General features: G+C 31.7%; 2 protein-coding genes across 2 annotated transcripts in view; one reads left to right on the top strand and one right to left on the bottom strand.

The window, feature by feature from the left end:
• Window positions 1-23660, top strand: part of LOC127715390 (uncharacterized) — a 175266-nt gene that overhangs the window by 73005 nt on the left and 78601 nt on the right. The window lies entirely within an intron of this gene.
• LOC127715396 (uncharacterized) overlaps window positions 16807-23660 on the bottom strand; it is a 38657-nt gene continuing 31803 nt past the window's right edge. Inside the window, exons 4-6 of the mRNA XM_052221436.1 lie at window positions 21335-21360; window positions 19555-19593; window positions 16807-17242 (exon numbers count right to left, since the gene is read on the bottom strand). Of these exons, the coding sequence (XP_052077396.1) occupies window positions 16968-17242; window positions 19555-19593; window positions 21335-21360 (340 nt within the window). The 3' untranslated portion in view covers window positions 16807-16967. The remainder of the gene's footprint in view (window positions 17243-19554; window positions 19594-21334; window positions 21361-23660) is intronic.

Below are 23660 nucleotides of genomic sequence, written 5' to 3'. Positions count from 1 at the left end.
CTGAATCCATTAGTATTTAAGAAGTATTTTTCAAGTTAAGGTTCACGATATTTCAGCCTTTTTGGGAAGACATCTTTTTGAAACAGTTATTGAGAAAGTAAGGAACCATAAATTATAAATGCTTCATGGACGAAAGATGTTACACAAGGTTCTAATTTACATTGTTGTTTAAAGTTTATATGTATTGATGTATTAGAATAGCATTGTTTTATTGTCTAGACATAAACGAATATGAGAATTTTTTAGACCTGAGATAATAAAATAATATAGATGATTGCACATTAACACATATTATTTACTACTTCTAAAATAATAACAATATGCCAAAATACAAAAGTTTTGATATCCCCTGGCTTATATAACCCTATCCAAATTTAGTACAACTTTTCGGCTTTATTGATTTGTATTGCTTTTCAACACGTGTTTGACATTTACTTCAAAATGTTTCGATCCGTGCGCTTATTACAAACTTTGTATAGACATTTCATGCATACTTTATCTTTAAGCCGAGTATATATTTTAAGTTTTTACCACCACTGGTTGATCAACACCTGTGATAGTAGACATCAATTTATATTAATTATTCAATAAATGTTTAAAATCCTTTGATACATTTAAAGTTCTTCTACAGATACCATTAGCCAGCCATTTGGAATTTTGGAAGTTGACGTACTTATTTAAAAATCTGGTATCATCAATCAATTTAAACAGGACTTGCACGACGGATACCATTGGTAATAGGAAAATTTAAAACAAAAACAAAAAAATACAAAAACTCCTCTGGAAATTCAAATTGGAAAGTTCTGTTTTAAATGGCAAATTAAAACAAAAAGCTCAAACTGCTGGCCCTCTCAAATAACTTAAGTTCATCTTTCATCGTTAGTTTTGGTGAGGTTTTGTTGCTTAACTTCTTTTTGTAAAAGTTGTAAGTTGTTTGTCTCTTTTGGCCTAAGGTATTTTAAACATTTCTTCGACTGTTGCTTTCATTGGCCCTTGATTTGATAGTCTGTGTTCTGCTCACTTTTTTATTTCAACTTAAAGTCATATACAATATATACTGAAATGCTAATATAATATACTCGAGTCACGATTCAGCGGCATTTCGTAGTATAAGGTTTTTCAAATTTGTCAAAAAAATAGACACAATAATTCATATTAAAATACAACTTAGATAACACAGTTACTGTAATAAAGTAATACTTTGCTGACACAGCGATTGACATCTATCAAACAAGCAATGAATATATGGTGAAGTGTCAATCCATCATGAAATTACATCACGTGAATCTTTCCAAGAACCTATTCCATCGTTACCCAATGATTTTACATCAGTGAAAGCTGTGGTTTGAAGTACAACTACCGACTAGACTTTAACCAGAAAGAATCGACAGAACACTCTAATAGTAAGATGGCCGCCATAAGAAAGGTTACAACCATAAAAGAGAACGACAAAGAAACAGAAATCATTGAAAGCACGAACAAAGAAAAAATACTCCCCGCCTTAAAGCTTTCATTCATAAGAAGTCTGATACGGAAGAAACTTCATCAAACCAAGATGAGATAGTTGCACCTTTGTAATCAGCATGGGAGACATGGAAGTACATGAATTACCGGAAACCCCATCAACTGAATGCAAAGATCTACCCACATCATTTAAAGCTGTACAAGAACTAGAAGAATATTCCGTCTGTCCTAAAGGTGCGAGGGTCGACCACCTCCCAACACGATAGAAAAGGTAATGGTACAGATAGAAATTCATTAGGTAGAAAAGATAGTTTCTTTCGACCATCCACGGAGTACTAACAAACTGAAGTTTAAGGGAAAAGACACATTTGTACTGTATCATTCAGATACATTTCAGACAACGACATAGGCATAAATGAAAACTCTTAAAAAAACCGCTCAAATCCAGTAAAAGCGTTTAATACCTGGCCAAACATAAGAAACAAAATGAACGTTAGCGATTATAGTAAAGATAACTTGCTAGCACTGTACAAGAAATACAACTGAGTGATATAAAATAAAGGGCAAGATAAGCTCCATCCACACATTACCTTTTGTGAATTAATTTGTTTTCTGTTGCGGGGTGAGATACCCCCTTTTTCCACAAAAAAAAAAAAGGGAAAGAAAAAAAGAAAGAAAAGACACACAAAAAAGTAGCAGTCCTTTAGAGTATCGTTTGCTTAGTAGCTCTTGCTTCGGTACATCAAGGAGATGCCGGAAAATTTGATTGTAATTCATAAATACATATTTATATTAACATCTTTGTGGCTAATACAGTATAAGAAATCGTGGTCTTGTCTGTTAAAACCCGTTTAGGTTTTACGTATATGGTTTTCAATACGAAAAAGGTCACTGTGTATTGATACGATTTGAAGTGCACATTACTATAAACTAAAGATGTAGGACTAAGATGTTATTAAATATATGTAAATAGTTTAATTTCCAGTTTACTTTTTGTGTGAATATAGGGATGTTGTACCTCGACACCGCACATCACAAATAGGTTTTCGGGGATACAAAAAATACGAAATTAATCTCACTTCAGTTTTCGTAAATTTAGGCACATATTAGGAAAGTTTATGCTTCTATCCATATTTTCGATATGTACAGAGTAATCGAAAAAAAAAGCAACCATTACCATCAACCTGAATAAGATTGTTCCTGCCGAGCCTATTTTCAAAACCATGCGTAGTCACATCCGATAATATTGTTCGTGCGTTTATATGATATGGTATCTTCAAATTTAGTGAATATGTATGTTTTTGGTTTTTATTTCAATTTCGTTAATCCGATCTTTTTACGATACATTAATAAAACATTTAAAACCTAAAGGTCAAACTCCTTGAAGTTTCTTACGCAAAGTTGACGTAAGATGATAGCGATTTTTTGATAAAGGTAAATCCAGAAAAAACGCTTCGGACGCACGCAATTCTAAAAAGTGTTGTCTTCATTATACTTTTCTATAAATATATATCACATGTGTCGTGTCCTAGTAAATTGACAAATGTTCAAAAAATTATTTTATGGTGTGCTGTGTATGGAAGGTGTCCGTTGTAATTCTGTGGTTTACATGTTGTAATGTACTATTACAATATATATTATTTATTTATGTATTTCTTTTTCCTGAGTGTTCTTCTTCAAACAGTTTTCTTAGAATGTTGTTTGCCATTTCGTCTTTTACATTTTGAATAAAATCTATGTTTTTTCTTTGCGTTTTAGATCTTGATTGTTTCTTTGATAATGCACAGGAGTAAATTATGCAATACTAGTGTATACAAGTTATCATTTTGTACAAATTATGATTTGTCCTAAAACAATTGTACAAATAAAAAATTTATATTTTGACTTTGAACAAGTTGTAATTTGTACAAAAAATGCTTGTATAAAATTTGAAAAAAATCAATTATAACTTGTACAATGAGTTATAGTATGGATTTCGTTATAAAAACATTGATACACACTAAAACAAAAAAAAAAAAAACAAAAAAATAGTTTTGATCATTTGTTTGAGGATGTGAGTAATTTAAGGCATCGGGAACTACATTGACATGAAAGACATTCCTGACCACCAGTTTTGAAAGCTTTTTAACTGCTTCACGTTATGAAAGTTGAAGCGCAGGAACTGTTGCTTCGTATACAAATGTGTCTATAGCGGCTTTAATTTGATTTCCCGACACACATCCTGTTATAATTCTTATTGCTGATCCAATGCAGTTCCCAAATTCTCCAGATTCAATAATTACAACGAAGATATTTCGAGGATCAGTTGGAGCACGATCATAATGAGAAATTAGTATAATGACATTATCCCTCGCAGCAAGTTCTGATAATGTCTGTTGTACTATCAAAATTAACTGGCATGCATGTATCAATAACATTTCATGTCTCCATCTGTGTATTTTTTGTATTTTGTAAATAAGGTTTATTGTGAGGTCATTGAATAAAAATTTTATAGTGTGTATCAATGCTTTTTTTATTAGAAAATCCATTTTATAAATTGTTGTACAAGTTATAAGTGAATTCTAGTCAAATTTATTTGTACAAGCACTATTTGTACAAAGTATACTTTGTACAATGTCAAACTACAAATTATAATTTAAACAATTTTTTGTACGAATTATAAGTTGTACAAAATGATAACTTGTTCACAACATTTACATATTTCAATACATGTACATTTAGTTATTAGTTCAAACTCTACGTTTTACCTATAATTAGCAACTAGACAGGTGCTACAATTTTAGCAGAAAGTGTGTCTTCGATGTCACATTGGGTTCTACCCAATTAAGCTCAATATTGTGTGTTCTTTGTATTGCTTTGTTGACTACATTTTGTTATCTCGTCGTTTTCAATTGGCCTTTTTTTCTTTGACAATCGTTTTTGAATGCCCTCATTATGAGTCCAGCACTTGTGTAAACCCTGCATTTGAATCGATGCATATGAAATACAAATTTGTATCGCTGCTGGTGAACTATAATTCGCTAATGATTTGATCCTCCTAGCTGCTTTCGCATCAATACTGACATGATTTAAATCAAATACTGATTTTTTTTTAGTTGAAACATTATGTAATTCAGCTTAAACTTAAGATCAAATGCACTAAGGCAAAATTGACCAATAACGATTGCGGCCGTGCTGTATTGTTAAAAGCCCTACAGTTTACGCTCCTTTTTTGGGTCTGACCAAATCGGATAAAAGTCAGTCAAAATAGACGTGCATTTTGTTGTCCTTTCTTTAAATCTAGGGGACCAATCTCAAATTTCTAGAAAAATAAATAAAGATTTTTTCAAAACAACTGATCTAAATGTCAGTGTTTTTCATCAATAGAGATATCTCATTTACAGACTTGTCCTTACAGATCTACTCTTTACACCCATATTCCGCATGTTCAATTGGAATATAAACTACATCGTCTCATTAAACATGTTTGTTTCTTTTTTCAAAAAAATTGAAACGTAGATAAACATTTGTTGTTTAAGGTCATGCAACATCTTACTTTGGGAAGGCCCACACTGATTCCTACAACATGTACACAGAAGGTGATATCTTCAAAATATTTAACATCTTCATCAACAAGATATTTGTCGACTTTGATATAAGATGCGAAACTTTTCTAGAGTTTGTTACAAAAATGAAATACCTTTACACTTGTCGTTTTGTTCTTCGTAATGTGTACAACAATACTTTTTCTGTGAAGTGTCAGTTCCATTAGTGGTCTTGAAACTACAACATGAAAATAGTTTTCATTTTGAAATTACTCAGAAACTAAGGTTTCAACTTCCTCAGGAGAAGTTGACCTTAGATGAATATCGCTATTATATTTGATTCCTTTTTTGTTTATAGCTCTTCAACGTTTTCGGTCCTTATACATACTTGGCTTCAAAAAATTGACTTTGAGTGTTCTTGATGAAGGTAAATCCAAAAAAGCGCCTTTTTTAATGAATAATACAAGCTTCATGATATACAGGCACAAAATGTATTATCACAGATTAAACATTACAATTTTACAAAGCTCGCGCGTTTCTATCAGTATTGCCGAAATGGAAGATTGCTGATTTCAAGGATAATATTGTTTGAAGTATACAAATTAGCATACCAATGGTCATTTAAAAAAAATGATTGTCATTGCTTTTTGTTTTATAAAAATCGCCAGATGTAAATAATCTTTTGATTTATAAATGACATAAGTAGCTCGACAAGTGTCTCTAATGTCGCAGAAAATGTTTTCCGTCTGATTATATGTTTTTCCCCGGGATTGCAGTTGGGTTTAGTTTCCTGCGTAATTTTTCCTGTATTTTTATCTTGTTTCTTTCGGTATTAGGTTTTCTGTGATTTTCTCTTCCTTTGTTTTTTTGTATGTCGTTTATAAAAAATGCTTGTATATAACCTAATATATAAGTCTAGAACAATTGCAAAGGATATTATTTAATAACTTTGGATTCTTGCAATATGCAAGCTCTTATGTAAATATTTCCTCCCCATAAAGGCCACTTCGCTTACCTTACATTTTCAAATGCACAATATCCGTCTTTGTCTATTCCTTTAACAGTATAAAAATAATGTATTCCAAATATTAAAAAAATTGGTTTTGGAATATACATGTCATAAACTATATTGGTAATTGGCTAAATGAACTCAAAACAAACATGAATGCATTGTTTAGCAAAGCAAGGACAAACTACGGATAATGATACAAGGAAATAACTATTACATAAATAACATCGCACTGGAATATATCTATATTTATAATTATTGTTTAAGATTTCACTAAAGGATAGTGAAAAATTATTATTATTGTATAAAACCATACAAGTGATAACACACGTGAAAATGGAAACAGCATGCATCAAAATCATTTTTTACCGTTGTTGTGTGATTAAAATAAAAACTTAGTGGTTTCGATTTGAAAGGAAATGTCATTATTATTGTCATGGCAATCATTATGAAAAGATAACTCGGCATGCCAAATATCAGCCAGCGTCTGTTTGCAAGATTTAGAGCTACCTTAAATTCTGAGCGTTTAACCCTTAAGACGATACTGGTCTGGTGTTGATGGTTTATGTTGTCTGTTGTATGTTACTAAGAAAATATTTCCCCCCATCGAATAATTGATCTAAGATGTATCACAGATTTCTCATATTTGTTTAATTAAATAAAGGGGTTGTGATAGTGGCTGGATGATCGATATTGTTTTTTACGTTTATTTTCTTGTTTATTTGTGTTATTGTCTTTTTAACGTTAAATAAATATAATGTGTATATGTATATTTTAATAACTTTGAATAATATTTTAACACGCTAACGAGTGTAATGCACAAAAGTGTTAAATTTTATAGATTTAAGCAATATTTCGCTTAACAGTATCGCGGGAATCTTTAAAATATTACAACTATTATTATAACATTCACTGGGTTGTCAAATTAACATTTTAAAGACATTGATATATCTTTATAACTGCATCAGTTTTTCTCGCCATTTCTTTCATTTTCAGACTTTTTATTTTGCATTATAAAACTAGATGCTCTTTATCAACGAACACTCTCCAACATTTTACACTGGAATATTATTCATGACTAAAATTGTTTATTTGTTTAAACTGTATTAGTGATTTTATTTTCTATATGCAATCTGACTTAAAGGCAAAAACCTACTAGTTACGTTGTCCGCAATTCGAGCTTATTGTAAAGCTTGTCTTACTGATCGAGTTCTACTTTTAAAAGATTCTTTCTATCTACTACAGTTTTCGAGAGAAAAGGCAATAGGCTAAAAAAGGGTAAAGCATCATAATTAGGTCAATGAATCCAATTTAGAACTGACTGAAGATTTCAGTCGAAAGAATTATTTGTCTTATATTTCCTATAATACGTTGTCTGGCAGTTTGATGTTTTTTTATCGAAGGTAAATCTCATTAGATTTTGTCTATCTACAGTGTATAGTGGTTTTCAGGAGAAGACTAAACTTGAAGTTAATTCCTATGTTATATTTTAAGCTATGTCGGTCATGGTGGTTGGCAGACGAGATCACATTTTTAAAACTAAATAATCTTTTACCTAATTGTTGATTGTGGTCAGTTGGTTTAATTTCTTTCAGAGGAAATGCGGAATCTAATAGTTTTGTGGATAAATGTTTTAGCTTTATCTGAGAAATCTGGATTTTATTTACGGCGCTTTTGTATCGACAATTGATATTTCGTTTAATTTTATGAATTTAGTATGCATAGTCGGACATTAATAATTAAATGGGTTTAACAAGAAGTGGTTTATTTATATTGATATAGTATATAGATAATTTTATAAGCACAGTTAGTAGTTAGCAGCAGTACATGGAAAATACAGTTCCTTCTTGCTTAATAAATGACTTTTATCTAACTCCAGATATAGAAATACTTTTTTCGGGCTAAAGGAAAGACAAGAAAGTATACCTGAGGGTGCCACAAATGCACATGTTTAACAGCTCTTTCGAATAGTTTATTCAAGATCCAGACAAAAGTTTCCATTATGAGTTTACATTGAAGATGTATCTTAAATTACAATATGGTTTCACATATCTTATTTTTATTCCATGCTGAATCACAGATACATCGGTTTGAACCGGCATCCAAAAGATCGAATCTGTAATGAAGAGTTCCTCAATTGCGTCAATGTTTAAACTTACATCAATAAAAACTAGGGATGTCAACGAGTACTCGAGTACTCGAGTATCGCTCGGTAGTACCGAGTATCGAATACATAAATGATACTCGACTAATCGGTTTCCTGTTAAAATGTTGTTGCTTTCTTAAAGAAATAATATTTTTATTAAGAGCACCTCCCGGGAAATTAAATATTAATCAAAATTAATCAAAATTAAAATACGTTTGAACTTTCGAATGTTTGCGTTTAATTGTCATTTAAAATTCCTCCGAACATTGGTAGACTATGAAAAAGAGCTCCTTTCCAAGGCTTACACTTTTAGCTAACCGTGTCTTAGTCATTCTACCCCCTCTGTACCGTCAGAGCAAATATTTTCATCAGCAGGACGGTTAGTTACGTAACAAAGTTGAGAAATCGACTCGTCACAGAAAAAGTTGACACGATAACATTCATAAACAAGAACAAATTCATTGCACCCTGTGTCGACCCTCAGAAAATGGTTAAAGGCATCAGTAAGTTCTAATCATCACCCCTTTGTTGAACATTAAATGTGTTTTTTTTACGATTCCCAAATACCATTGTTTGAGTAATCATTTTTCTATAGATATTTATTAATTAATTGATTAGATCATTGCCAGTTTACATAATTAGTACATGTGGTAAATGAGCTATTAATTAAGGTATAAAATTCCTTGGACTATTATCTAGTCTTGGGTAATAATGTTGAGGGTTTTACGTCCATAAGACAACGTCCCACAATACGTAAAATGGGTATAATTTTGTGTTTCCATTTTGTAGATGTTTTTCCGAGCGAGTACTCGAGTATCGCTCGGTAAATCAAACGAGTACTCGATTAGTAAATCTTCACCGAGTTGACATTCCTAACAAAAACCGAATAATTGATGGTCTGATTTATTTCTACACATTTGAAGAACAATTTGACATTTGTCATAATTACTTTTGTACGATAGCTTCCTTCTATTAAGGAAATCATGATAGGAAATTCAGGCCACCGAATATTGAAGTCAGTTTACAGTATGATGGATCATATGCATATGAATGTCTGAAAGTGGACGAGTCATAGCCAGGCTGATGTATTTGTTACTTGTGCAGTTATTAGTATTCACCACTATTCATAGATACCCCAGTTAATATGGTGTTTACTAAAATGGCTCATTTTTGTATTTGTATCCAGTCCTATATAGTCCTGAAATAAGACAACACTCATTCCCCCTATCATTAAACACTTTCCCCTAAAAGTGTATTACCTTATCATTAAAAGAACATTTTATTAGCGCTGATATTAGCAAGAATTACATGAAATCTTGATATCAACGAAACCTGACATCATCATAGGAACTGAAACCTGACTAAATGAAGACATACTATCATCGGAATTTTTCCTAATGATAAGACTATACTGTATATAGGAAAGAACGACCTCCAAGCGATAAAAACTTAGATATGGAAGTATACTTGTTACAGTATCGACAAACCTACTATCTGAAGAAATCATAGATCTACAAAACGACTCAGAGTCTATCTGGATAGAAATAAATATGACGAATTACTAGGAATCTAATTGTTGGAAGTAATTATCGACCTCCATCTGATAATGGCATATCCATTGAACAACTTAAAATTTCTCTAGATTGCATAAACTAAAATGCAAAATCTAAAATCATTCTTGGTGACGACTTTTATCTTGACCACATATGCCATGCGCCATCCCTGGCAAACCAGACATTATTATCAATGAACAATCACTTTGAACAGATTGTAAAATACTTGAATTTCATCGGAAACATGATATTTGACCCATCATTAAAAGAACCAGATGATAACATTAGACAAATACAACTTAAGAACTTGGTTACATACGTTAAACGTATGAAAAATTACAATACAGGCATTGCTGCGGTTTGAAAGATTATAAACTAATAGACAATGCCAACATCTTAAAAGTCAGTTTCAAAATGTATTTTCCGAAGAAACATCAAGTGAACCCATACAGGATAAATGTAAATCATACTATCCAAAAATGAAAAACATCATCATTTTAAAGAAGGGTGTCATTAAATTACTGGACAAGATCAATCCTTATAAGTAACTAGTCCATATCAACTTTGCGTATTATTACTCAAAGAACTTAGTAGTGACATCTCAACTACAATTACGAACATCTCTCAAAAGTCGCTAGACATAAGAAAAATTCAAGAAGATTGGAAACATGCAAATTGTTTTCTTGTTTTATAAAACAAAAGGCGACAAATAAAGGCAACAGTAGTATACTGCTGTTCAAAAGTCATAAATTGATTTAAAGAAAATAAATTTGGTTTACAAAATACTAAAACCGAGGGCAACACATCAACTATAAGAGGAAAACAAAGAAACAATAGAAACACTTAAGTGAAACAAATATACATAGAAACGAACTTTTTTAAAACAACTGCCATATTTCTGACTTGGTACAGGACATGTTAAGAAAAAAAAGGTGAGTTGAACCTGGTTTTATGGCTAGCCAAACCTCCCGCTTATATGGCAATGTTAGAAAAATATCGCTCATATGACTAACTGCGTGCCAGAAACACAGCACTAACACACGCTAGAAACGCATCTCCCAGAAACGCACAAATAAATAATATAACATCATGTAAACCGCAGAATAACAACGAATATCTTTAATTAACGACAGACATCACAGGACACATGACTACATTGCAATAACTCATATACCAATATCACTCATATGCATACTTTGTAAAATCATGGAACACATTAAAGCCAGTAGGATGATGGACCACATAGAAAATAACAAAATTGTACGACCTTCAACATGGATTCTGAGCATCAAGATCACGTGAAACCCAACCAGAATCTGTCATCCAAGAACTAGCAAAAAAAAGCAATAACATGCAAACTGATATTTTGTGATTGACTTTGCCAAAGCATTTGTCTATACGACTATTTGCAGATAATTAAGTAATTTAAAAAACAAAACGAAACACAGTAGACACGCATAAATAAGACCTTACATCAGCAGCAAAATGGGAGAATGACTGACTGATGTCATTCAATCGAGATAAATGCTCATTCCTTCAGATAACAACCAAGAAAAACCCATTAAAATTCGACTTTACTCTTCAACAACATATATCGCAAAAACATCGACAAAATATTTTGGCATACAATGTAACAATACAACATAACAAGCATGTAAATAACGTCACATCTGCGGCCACACAAAGCTGAACTGCATTAAGAGAATTTTAAGGCTGAATTCAAATTCAGTAAAGGAAAAAAATCATATATAGCACTTGTAAGACCAAAGATAGAATAGAGCAGCTGCGTCTGAGACCAACATAAACACACCAACTTGAGATGGTCGAGCACAGAGCAGCTAGGTGCATATGCAAAAAGTTAAATCACAAAAATACTGAACTCCGAGGAAAATTCAAAAAGGAAAGTCCCCAATCAAATGGCAAAATCAAAATAACAAACACATCAAACGAATGGATAACAACTGTACCAGGTACCACAACGCCACTAAAATGCTGCAAAAACTTAATTGTACAACTCTTGAACAACGGCGAATAATCATCCACCCTATTGTAGCCATATACCAGACAGATCTTGCAATCCGACACAAGAACACTCACACATTTATTTTTCAGACCCAGTCAGACCACTAAAGATTCATATAAATACTCTATTTAACCAAGAACAATATTACAATGGGACAGCATTCTTTTTATAAAAACAAGCATAAATCTCAAATAGTACTTTCGTGTTAGATAAACCCGTTGACACAATTTGTAATGCATCTCTGGAATTCAATGTTATCTTACTTTGTGTTATGGTGTAACACCTCTAATTCGGGTCCGGCCAGAAAGCACATACCAGAAAGTAGTACATATTTAACACAAAATAGTTTCTACGCATGAGTTTAACTTTCAAAATATGTAGAATATTTAGGTATTTTTTTTTAAATGAAAGCTGAATGACTGGTGATCATTGTAGAACACTTTTTGACTTATAATTTTGAATATTAAAAAAACTGCACCAAATTTTAGAAAGAGGGTACATTTTGTCTGTTTGTCAGATCTGAAGTACCTGTTTTGATACATCCGTAGTTCCGGGAACAAGTTCTTTTTTATATGCCATTTAAGGTATGTTGTTTTTTTCAGTACAAGACACCATAAAGTGTTGATTTGACATGCAATGATTGTCACTTTATTTGAACTTAAAACAAAAGAGCTGTGCCTGCTTGAAATTGAGGAATTTAACATAGAAAGCAATGGGGCCATGAATTAGTGGTGTACTACCTATTACAGAGAATCATCAAAAATTCAATTTTTAGAAGTTGTACCTATTCAAATGAAAATTAGTCTGATTTGATGTCAGTTATCATGTTTAATCATCTTTTTTGGATGAACAATTCTGTTTATGGGACATTTCAGCTCTTAAATTGACAAAATAAGGTATCTTAGCCTTTATTGTAATACAACATACATGCAGTTAAGACTTGACTCCAAGTTCTTATTTGTACATAAATTGGGATTGAAATCAATAAAACATGTATATTATGACTTGTTTATGATAAAAACAAATAGCTCTTGGTCAAATTATTCTATGATTTCTCTGACTTGTTTATGATACAAAAAATAGCTCTTGGTAAAATATTTCTATGATTTCTCAAGTTTTATTGGTTTTCTTATGGTAGCCTTTTACAATCTAGGCAATTGGTATATACTCATATATGAATTGCAAAATCTCACTGTACATGCGATGTTGAACCAGTTTAGCAAGTTATCCAGCTGAGGGATATATAAATTGCTCTCAATAATCTATGTTGTACCACAGAAGTATGGTTTATATCAAAAATTTCCCTTTTCCAATTTGAAAACAAGGGGGGACAATATTCTCAATTATGTCTTAGGTTTGGACTAATATATTTTTATTAAATGAACAACCTCTGGTAAAAATATGACTATTGGTAAGCACATTGCTTTCCTAATAGAAATTAATAAATAGACCAATTATATTGAGAATAAAAAAAGTATATTGGCCATTGGTAATATCCATATACAGTTTTCTTTGAACAACCCATATGTTACTACTAGTCCAATTTGAGCTTAAAATTAGTAAAAATAGTATTTGGACTAAAGCTTTAAATGTTTTTATTGCTTGAAATAGATCATAGAATGAAATAAAGTAATGCTGAAGTCAATATAGCAAGTTTGGTTCTGTTATAGGTGTAACACATCTAATTCGGGCCCGGCCAGAAAGCACATACCAGAAAGTAGAACATATTTAACATAAAATAGTTTCTACGCATGAGTTTAACTTTCAAAATATGTAGAATATTTAGATATCTTTTATATCAAATGAAAGCTGAATGACTGGTGATCATTGTAGAACACTAAAAAAACTGCACCAAATTTTAAAAAGAGGGTACATTTTGCCTGTTTGTCAGATCTGAAGTACCTGTTTTGGTACATCCGAAGTTCCAGGAACCAGTTCTTTCTTATAGGCCATAAAAGGTATGTTGATTTTGTCAGTACAAGACACCATAAAGTGTTGCTTTGACATGCAATGGTTGTCACTTTATTTGAACTTAAAACAAAAGAGCTGTGTCTGCTTAAAATTGAGGAATTTAACATAGAAAGCAATGGGGCCAGGAATTAGTAGTGTACGTCCTTATATCTCGTTTCACTATTTAGTATATCGATAAATTTTCACTTCTGCACTCGTATGGTGGACAACAATTTTATCAATTTTGTAATAAATGTTAAATTCCGTACTCCTAACAACAAATTATTATATTTAAATTTACCTGTGTACTTTGTTCTAAAGAACGCCATTTTGTCCCAGGTTAGAGTTGTCTTTTTGACACTGTTCCTACGTCTGTTGTTATTACTACCGGCAACATCTATGTTATATAGGTACCCCCGTTTTAATATTGAATTTATATTGCGTCATGGATCATGTTTATTCGTTCAGTGTATGTTTACATGTTTTTGTTTAAATGTCTTTTTGATGATTTAAGCCATTTCAATTGATATTTATGTCCTGGTGAAAGGGTTTATCTAAACTTGACATCATGTGCATTGTACATTGAATGCTGATTTAACATAATGCTAATTTAAAGTAATGTTTGGGGTAAAAACTTCCTTCTTTTTCACTTTTAACATCAATTCAATTATGAACACAAGAACAGGCGAGACGTTTCAATCTGTCCACTCTTGTTTTTTCTTCAATATTTCGTAGCAGACTTATTATGTACTCATAACAACACAATTATTATATTTAAATTTACTAGTGTACGTTATTTTATTTAAGCCATGTTGTCCCAGGTTAGAGTTGTCTTTATGACATTGATTTATATCCCCCCCTTTTTTTTTATTAATATTGTATTAATATTATGTCTTATATCACTTTTATTCGTTCAATGTTTTTGTTAATATGTCTTTTTTTATCGAGTTAAGCCATTTCAGTTGACATTTTTAGTGTGTCTTTTTATGTTGTAATGTTACACTACTGTTTTAGGTTAGGGTGATGGTTTGCGCCTGTTAAAATGTTTAAACGCGCTGCATGTGTATGCACCTGTCCTAAGTCATGAGCCTGGTGTTCAGTTGTTATCATTTGTTGGTGTTGTTCATTCGTTTTTCCTTTTTTCTCGTTATTTTATAATCGATTATACCGTAGGTTTTCCTGTTTGAATTGTTTTACACTATCATTTATGGGTTATTGATAGCTTGCTGTTCGGTGTGAGTGAAGGCTTCGTATTCAATGGTGTACTTTGACCTATAGTTGTTAACTTTTTTACATTGTGACTCTGATGGAGAGTTGTCTCCCTTTGGCACTCAAACCACATCTTCTTATTTATATTATTATTTTTAAAATGATATCTGAAGCTTCTATACTTCCGCAGGATGTCCAATACGTTCATATGTGTTGGTCAGTGTCATTCATACAACAGATATAGCTGCACTCAAATTTAATGACAATTATATTTACCAGCTAATTCTTCAAAGAAAAATATCTAAGCCAGCGTAGATAAACTTACAAAAAAAATCAATCAATTGCGCCCCTTTAATAGCATACTTGTTCTTGTACTGTCATGAATCACAGTGCATGTTCAAACTCAGTAAAGACCCGTCTAGATCACATTTAATTGATGAATTTAACAACACTTATACATTATACATCATATCCGTTTTCTTTACAATTGTTTTTCATTAAATAATCAAGAATTTTTTAAATATATTGCCGAAATTTACCAAAAGGAACTTTAAATAAAACGAATATAACTGTCCCTTCCTATATTTAGATATTGCAGTTTTACATGGCAAACTCTACACTAAAATTTACCAAAAAATGAACGATTTATTGTTCCCTATTTTTAAGTTTCCTTTTTTGGACAGTGATGTTCCTTTTACATCATATAACGGTGTTTATATATCACAACCCGTATCTATTGCGACGTTTTGGATGAACGTAATCTATGTTTGCATTACTGGTTAATTTAAAAGTCAGTGATTTCGGTACCACACATTACTGTAAAACCTTTACTAAATTCGTCAATGGATATAAAGATTTGGGTTGAAAGTTGTAATGTTCATGTAGAAAACTTATTTCAAACGCGATAGCACATCCTATATTTTACGGTGATGTTGTTTACCGCGCCCGGATACTAAGAAACGATCCGGGAAAACTTATCGATCCTTCAGATAAACTTAATCTAAATTTTACCAATTCAACACTGTTATTCGATTTTTTAATACGGTTTTATTGATATTGATACTGATTTAATTATCAGTAATTAAAATCAAACTAAATATTTTGTTAATATACATATGCACATTCATGGGTCTACCATATGTCGATACCTATATCTTGGCATTGCACAAGGCCATTTCTTTTTTTCTAAATGATTATGAAGCCTTTACAATAAATTCATTCGATGTTTGATGTGTACTGATTTATATTTTGGTCTGAGATGCATGATTTTTTGCATTAGTTATAATTGACTTTGAACTAGCTGTCAAATTAGTTCAACTTCGCCACATGTATGTGAATATACCATGTCAGGAGCCTGTAATTCAGTGGTTATTGTTTGTTGCTGTGTAACATATTTTTTTTTCGTCCATTATTTTACATAGTTTTTATGCCGTACGGTTTCTTGTTTGAATTGTTTTATATTTGTCATTTCGGGGCCTTTTATAGCTGATATGCAATATGGGCTCTGCTCATTGTTTAAGGTTGCATCGGGACATATAGTTGTTAATTTCGGTGTCATTTGGTCTCTTGGTGAGAGTTGTCTCATTGTCAATCATACGACATTTTGTAATTTTTTTATTTTTACAAAATGATCATTAAATGCATTAAAAAAAATTTAGTTGCAATAGTTGATAACGAGATAATATACGGTTACGACAAAAGAGATGATTTCAGCATTTTTTTTACCATCGTCTTAGATCTTAAAAATATTTGGAGTAATGTCTAATTTTCGAATTAAATGTATATTTTACGAAATTGTAGTTTTATACTCAATGACGAAAAAAGCATGTGCATGATTCATGATTTTCACTACTGTTAAAACATAGAGATTTGAAGGAGATGATGAAATTTAAAAAAGGTACTTGTTTATTGACTAAATATCACTCATATGACCGCAATGCATCTAATTTTATTTCAATTAAAAGTAGTAGAAAATTTCATATTGTCTAATTGAGGGAAAAAAAAAGTCTTCTATGTTAACATCGGCGTAGAAAATATATATATATGACTCTATAACAATGTTCGTTTCTTGGTTCTCTGAATTTTTTTTTTATTCTATTTCGCAAATTTGAAGCATTTCCTTTTCATTAATGACAGAATATATGTTTTCAAGTCCAGATTTGGATGACCGATCATTTTCATCTGGTTTGAAATTGAACTGTTTTCCCGTGCGAAGTTCACCAAATGAAGGTTGTCTGTTTTTCCAAGTAGATATTACCCGTAAAAGGGTTTGCCTATATTTCCAAACTGAAAAAGCAGCTGCAAGAAGAAGTCCAAAGACAGCAACACAAGACATGTATATTACAACATCTTTAGGTTTTTGATCTGTAGAAATATGAAAAATAAGTATCTACAATTTATATCTTTAGTGATACATTCAAATAATGATTAAAACCGATAAGTATGCTTGAATAAATAAAAGAGTAGTGATAATGAGGTTTAGAATACTACAGGAAAAATTAGTCTGCATTACATTTTAATCTTGTTCCTGAGATTAACTCTGACTACATGTAACTCAAAAACTTAGAATCAATAACAATATAATTGAGCTTACCTTTATTTTTTTAGTGTGTGTATCTAGGGAGGAATAAATCCTATTTCGTAAAAAATCACTCTGATTCAAACAAAAAATTCTCTGAAACTGACATTATCAAGATGCTTGATTTCTTGATTGACAACATATTTGTTACGTTTGGAAGACGTGTTTTTCAACAAACTATGGGCATTCCCATGCGAACCAATTGTGCCCCTCTTCTTGCCGACTTGTTCCTTTATTCTTATGAGGCTGACTTCATGCAAGAATTTCTTGGGAAAAAAAGAAAAGAAGTTAGCAATATCCTTAAATTTTAATTTTCGCTTTAAAGATGATGTTCTCTCACAAAATAATTGAAAATTTGGTGACTATGTTGTACGCATCTATCCCATCAAACAAGAGATAAAAAATACACCAGATACAGTTAAGTCTGCCTCATATCTTGACTTAGATCTATAAATTGATAATGAAGGTCGGTTGAAAACAAAGCTTTTAGACAAAAGAGATGATTTCAGCTTCCCAATTGTGAACTTTCCATTTCTATGTAGCAACATACCAGCAGAGCCTGCATATGGAGTATATATCTCCCAATTAATACGATATTCACGGGCTTGTATTCTTATCATGATTTCCTTGATAGAAGGTTGCTGCTCACAAGGAAGCTATTAAACCAAGAGTTCCAAATGGTGAAGTTGAAATCATCCCTTCGTAAATTTTACGGACGCCATCACGTGTTTGTTGACCGTTATGGAATATCCGTTTCACAGATGATATCGGATATGTTCCTTATGTCGTAACTACAATCCCGTTCCCTTTTCACGAATGTGACCTACCGAATGAGACTATTTACCGGGTTGGTAATAACATGAGCAACATGACGGGTGCCACATGTGGAGCAGGATCTGCTTACCCTTCCGGAGCACCTGAGATAACCTCCAGTTTTTGATGGGGTTCGTGTTGCTAAGTCTTTAGTTTTCTTTGTTGTGTCATGTGTACTATTATTTGTCTTTTTGTCTTTTTCTTTTTTAGCCAGGGCATTGTCAGTTTATTTTCGATCTATGATTTTGAATTTTCTCTGGTATCTTTCGTCCCTCTTTTACACATTGTAAATACAGCTGTTTCACAAACCACGCCTCTTTTGGGGAGATATATAATATTTATAGATATTTTTGTTTTGTTTATCTACTGGTTTACAGATATTATCTCTATGTTTCATCTTATAGAGACACATCTTGGGAACTGTATCGGTATAAATACACATGAATAGCGGCCAAATTGAATTATGAGAAGACTTAAAGTAAAGAGAGGAGAAGTACAGAACTTGAGTATAAATTAAAACTCTTGGAAGTTCGAGGCACATTGATATTGAAAATATGACCACAGCCCTATGTATTGACCTTTGAAAAAACTAGTAGTGCATATGCACTTTTCATTATAGGATATATGTTTTTTTTTTACAAAAGTTCAAAATAAAAGTGGCACAGTTTTAGCCATAAAAAATGGAAATGGCATGGTCTATATTAACAGAGGTTTAAAGACATTATATTTGGCACCGCGTATGTTTGTATGCATGTTGTTATTTTCGTTGTTTGATTGCATATATTCGTTTATGTTACGTTTATTTTTAAGTTTTATACACTCTTTGCCAATATTGAGTTTGTATAGATGATATCTCAGCAGAAAGTCAATAGTACAATGGGCACGTATTCTGCATCACTACTTGTCGACTTGTTTTTTTTTACTCATATTACTTCAGATATTTTGACGATTTTCTGTAACTTAATAAATCACAATTCAATGAGTGCTTACATCTCATATCCTAATGAAATGAAGATTATGGTACTACCAAAAACAGAAGGTCTGCTTCATATTTTGGTATTTTATTCGATATTGACAAGGACGCACGATTTCGAACTAGAATCTACGACAAACTTAAAAGAGTTTAGCTTCGAAATTGTCAATTTCCCTTTTCTCAGCAGTAACAAAACCTTTGTTTAATCTCAGTAACTTGATTTTTCCCTTCCTTGTGAATTTACGAGATTTTTCAATCGATAAACTAATGTTACCTGAATTAAACCGCACGGAACTGGAAATAAAGACGTACCTTCTTTCTGCCTTCCCGCTTTGGATGTCTTATCTTTAGCTAATGAAAAAAATATGATAAAAACGTGTACTTCATGAATGATTATGGTGGATAAATGTCATTGCAGACCAGATCGTAATACAATTGAAAATGTTGAAACTGAAGGTTAATCTGTTACTTGTACGATTCAAACTAGGATTATATATTATAACGGTATTTTTTGTTAATTACAGCATTTTGAAATGGCGACTAGTCCTTGAGACAATAAGTAAATTGTTGATTTTTACAGTAAGTATTTGCCAATACATGAAAAAAATTCATTTACATTGTCGGGTACAGTAAATAAAAATTTATGTTAAGTATCTGAAGAAAATGATTATGATAAAATACTGTATCTTCTCTTTGAAATGTTGCTTATCGTGAGAATAATATTATCTTACAACAGTTTCGGACATGTCACAAAGGTAATTGTTTTTCATTTCCTCATGAATATAAATAATAATTTACGAGCAATACGATAAAAACGAAGAATAGCATACGATTTCATTCGTAATCCACTTTATGTTTTAAGGTTTTTTTTAACATTTACCAAGGGTATCATCTAAACAAATTTAATATCTTTTATCCCACTAGCCGCCGGTATAAGTTCTTGTTATAACAGAACATAAAACAACTGTAGGTTCTTTTAACAAAGAAGAACTTTAGCTTTGATTGGCACAAGGATGTTTATATTTAAAAAATGATCAGGTGGTGACGACGGCATTGGCAATGATATCCAAAGGTTACGATGATGCATAAGGATTATATATCTCCCAGTTGATACGATATTTCAGGGTTTTTTTCACCTGCTCACAGCTCGCAAAGAATTGATAACCCAATAGTTCCAAAAGGTGAAATTAAAATCATCCCTTCGTAAATTTTATAGACGCCATCACGAGTTGGTTGACCGTTTTAAAATATCCGTTCCACAGATGATAGAGGATATGTTACTAATGTCATAACTACAATTCAGTCCCCTTTCCACGAATGTGACCTACCGAATAAGACTTATTACCGGTTTGTACTAACATGAGTAACACGATGGGTGCCACATGTGAAACAGGATCCGCGTACACTTATGGAGTACCAGAGATCAACACCAGTTTTGATGGGGTTCGTGTTGCTCAGTCTTTATTTTTTTATTTGTGTTTTATATAATATTGTTCAATATTGTTTGTCTGTTAATTTTTTTTTCAGCCATTGCGTTGTCAGTTTATTTTCGCCTTATGAGTTTGAAGGTCACTCTGATATCATTTGCCTCTCTTTTAAAGAAATAGAGTGCATTTATTTATAAATGGAATATACATGTATTTAACAAGAGGTATATTACAGAACCACAATGTAAATCAGAACAGGAAAAGTACTTAACTATAAGATAATAATATACAAGATAATTGGCAAAAACGTAGATTTAATTGTTCAAATGCATGAACTCCTATATGATTAAAAATGAAATAAGACATTTACCTTTTGATTTTCCACAAAGTCACATAGTTATGTACCAAATGGAAAATCAAGAAAAGGGCTTTGAACGCATGAAATAATATAATTTTTGTTTTGATTTTATACAAATTCAAATACTCAAATGATATACATATTGTTTCACATAACACTATTAATATAAGATAATTATATATTTGCAATCTGTTTTACTAGTCTTTTAAATTTTGATTGTTCCTGTTGTATCTTTCGCATTTTCTTTATATCAAGCCATACGAACTATTTTCTTAAGATTGTATTAAAAAAGTATGAAGTTACTTACCAATACAGCCTGTTACATGATGACATCTGAAATTATAAATAATAAAGACAAATGTTCGGATTATTAGAAATATGGCTGCACCCTTTAGTGAAAAAAAATATTTCGCTCATATGAACACTGAAAACAAGACTAATTTAATGTTTAAGCGTAGTCATTAAGGACGCGGCACATACATATTGATTATAAATTCACAAAGATTGTTTTCGTTAATAGTAGTACAATACATCATAAAATTGAAATAAACACAAAATCACAATATAATGTTAACATGTACATATCTTAATATACAAAACGATGAGAATGCAGGCTATGATGTTGTGGTGTAAATTTTATATTAATTGTTGCCATGCGAACAAATTCGTCGCGTACAATCTAAATTTATTTTTCAACAGTTTGTATACCTCCCTCAAGTTAATTATCCGTTTATGTATACAACTAGGTCAGAGAAGTTCCGGAATAAATACTAAAAAAAATTATAGATATCCAGCAAAGATTTACATTTTTGAACATAAGTAACGTAAACAGACCTTACCGAATTTTTAACAATAAATACACCAAGAAAACATGATACATGTAAAAAAAAACTTTCTTAAAATTGTAAACTAAATAAGCAAAAATCTTAAAACATTTTAAACATATCTATCTTTAATTTCTAACTTGCACAGGCACAACTTTTAACTCGTTATAATCTCATAGACTTTATTTATATTGAAAGTCCACGTGGCAATGAACAGGCAAAAACATTAAGTTGAGGAAAAAGTGTATATTTTTGGAGAATTGCAACATGCTAAGAAATATGTTGACCACTCTCTTCGAATATTGGTGATTTGAAAGAGCTTTAGATTTTTTTATGTCCATACATGTACTTTTTTCAATGTTTTGTATCAATATGTAGCAAAGATTAATATTTTTCAAATTTTATTTTAACATGTCTCATATAACATTAATAATTGAAATAAAACATCATATATGTTATGATGGTATGATACTAAACCCCTAACGGGAAGGATTGTGCCTGATATTCATATGATGAAGACATAATCTTTCAATCAGTTTAATTGAAGTCTGGAGCTGGCATGTCAGTTAACTGCTAGTAGTCTGTTGTTATTTATGTATTATTGTCATTTTGTTTATTTTCTTTGGTTACATCTTCTGACATCAGACTCGGACTTCTCTTGAACTGTATTTTAATGTGCGTATTGTTATGCGTTTACTTTTCTACATTGGCTAGAGGTATAGGGGGAGGGTTGAGATCTCATAAACATGTTTAACCCCGCCGCATTTTTGCGCCTGTCCCAAGTCAGGAGCCTCTAGCCTTTGTTAGTCTTGTATTATTTTTAATTTTAGTTTCTTGTGTACAATTTGGAGTTTAGTATGGCGTTCATTATCACTGAACTAGTATATATATTTGTTTAGGGGCCAGCTGAAGGACGCCTCCGGTTGCGGGAATTTCTCGCTGCATTGAAGACCTGTTGGTGGCCTTCTGCTGTTGTCTGTTCTGTGGTCGGGTTGTTGTCTCTTTGACACATTCCCCATTTCCATTCTCAATTTTATCATATATTTGCATGTATGTTTCAAATACCTCAGTCAAGCAAATACTTTCTTTGAAGTCCTTTTAATATTGTACTTTTGATTTTGTCGACTTTTTTATAAAATGAGCTACTTTTGTTCTCGTGTCATTGGTTTAACTTGCATAGGTTAAAATGTACAGGATGGAAAGGTATGACCATCTTAACGAAGTCAATGTATATGTTTATATTATGCTGGGGACACTTATTTTAAATGTATAATGTGCTCTTCATGAGCATTCAATACAATTGGCCTTTTATGATGACTTTTCGACAGTCTTCAATATACCTCATCATAAATCAAATCTTATGGACTAAATCCTAACCATAAAAAATTGTATTACATTTGAAAACAAATTATTGACATTCAATCCTAGATGCATGATTTTATTTTATTACTTTTTATTGCCTTTGAACTAGCTGTCAGTAACTTCACGTACTCTCAGATTTGTACTTCGTGTCTTTTTGATGTTTGGATGTATAAGTACCCGGCCACGTCTACTCTATGTTTTTGTTAAATGTATTTCTTTTTGTATCCATCTGATGAGTTAAGCCTTTTTTAACTAATTTTTATGGTTTGTTCTTATGTTGTACTGTTACACCACTATCCCATGTCAACAGGAGGGTTGGGATCTTGGTAATAATAATCTTGCCGGCGAAATGACGATTTAAGTCGCCAAAGAATTTAGAAAATTGCTAAATCTCGCCAGCCGACTGACTTCATGGCGAAGTCAAATCGCTATGAAAATCGGTAAAAG

Source organism: Mytilus californianus, unplaced genomic scaffold (assembly GCF_021869535.1).
Source record: "Mytilus californianus isolate M0D057914Y unplaced genomic scaffold, xbMytCali1.0.p SCAF_9, whole genome shotgun sequence".
NCBI classification, from domain to species: Eukaryota; Metazoa; Mollusca; class Bivalvia; order Mytilida; family Mytilidae; genus Mytilus; species Mytilus californianus.
Note: the sequence above shows the minus strand (reverse complement) of the source record. Positions and strands in the feature narration are given on the sequence as shown.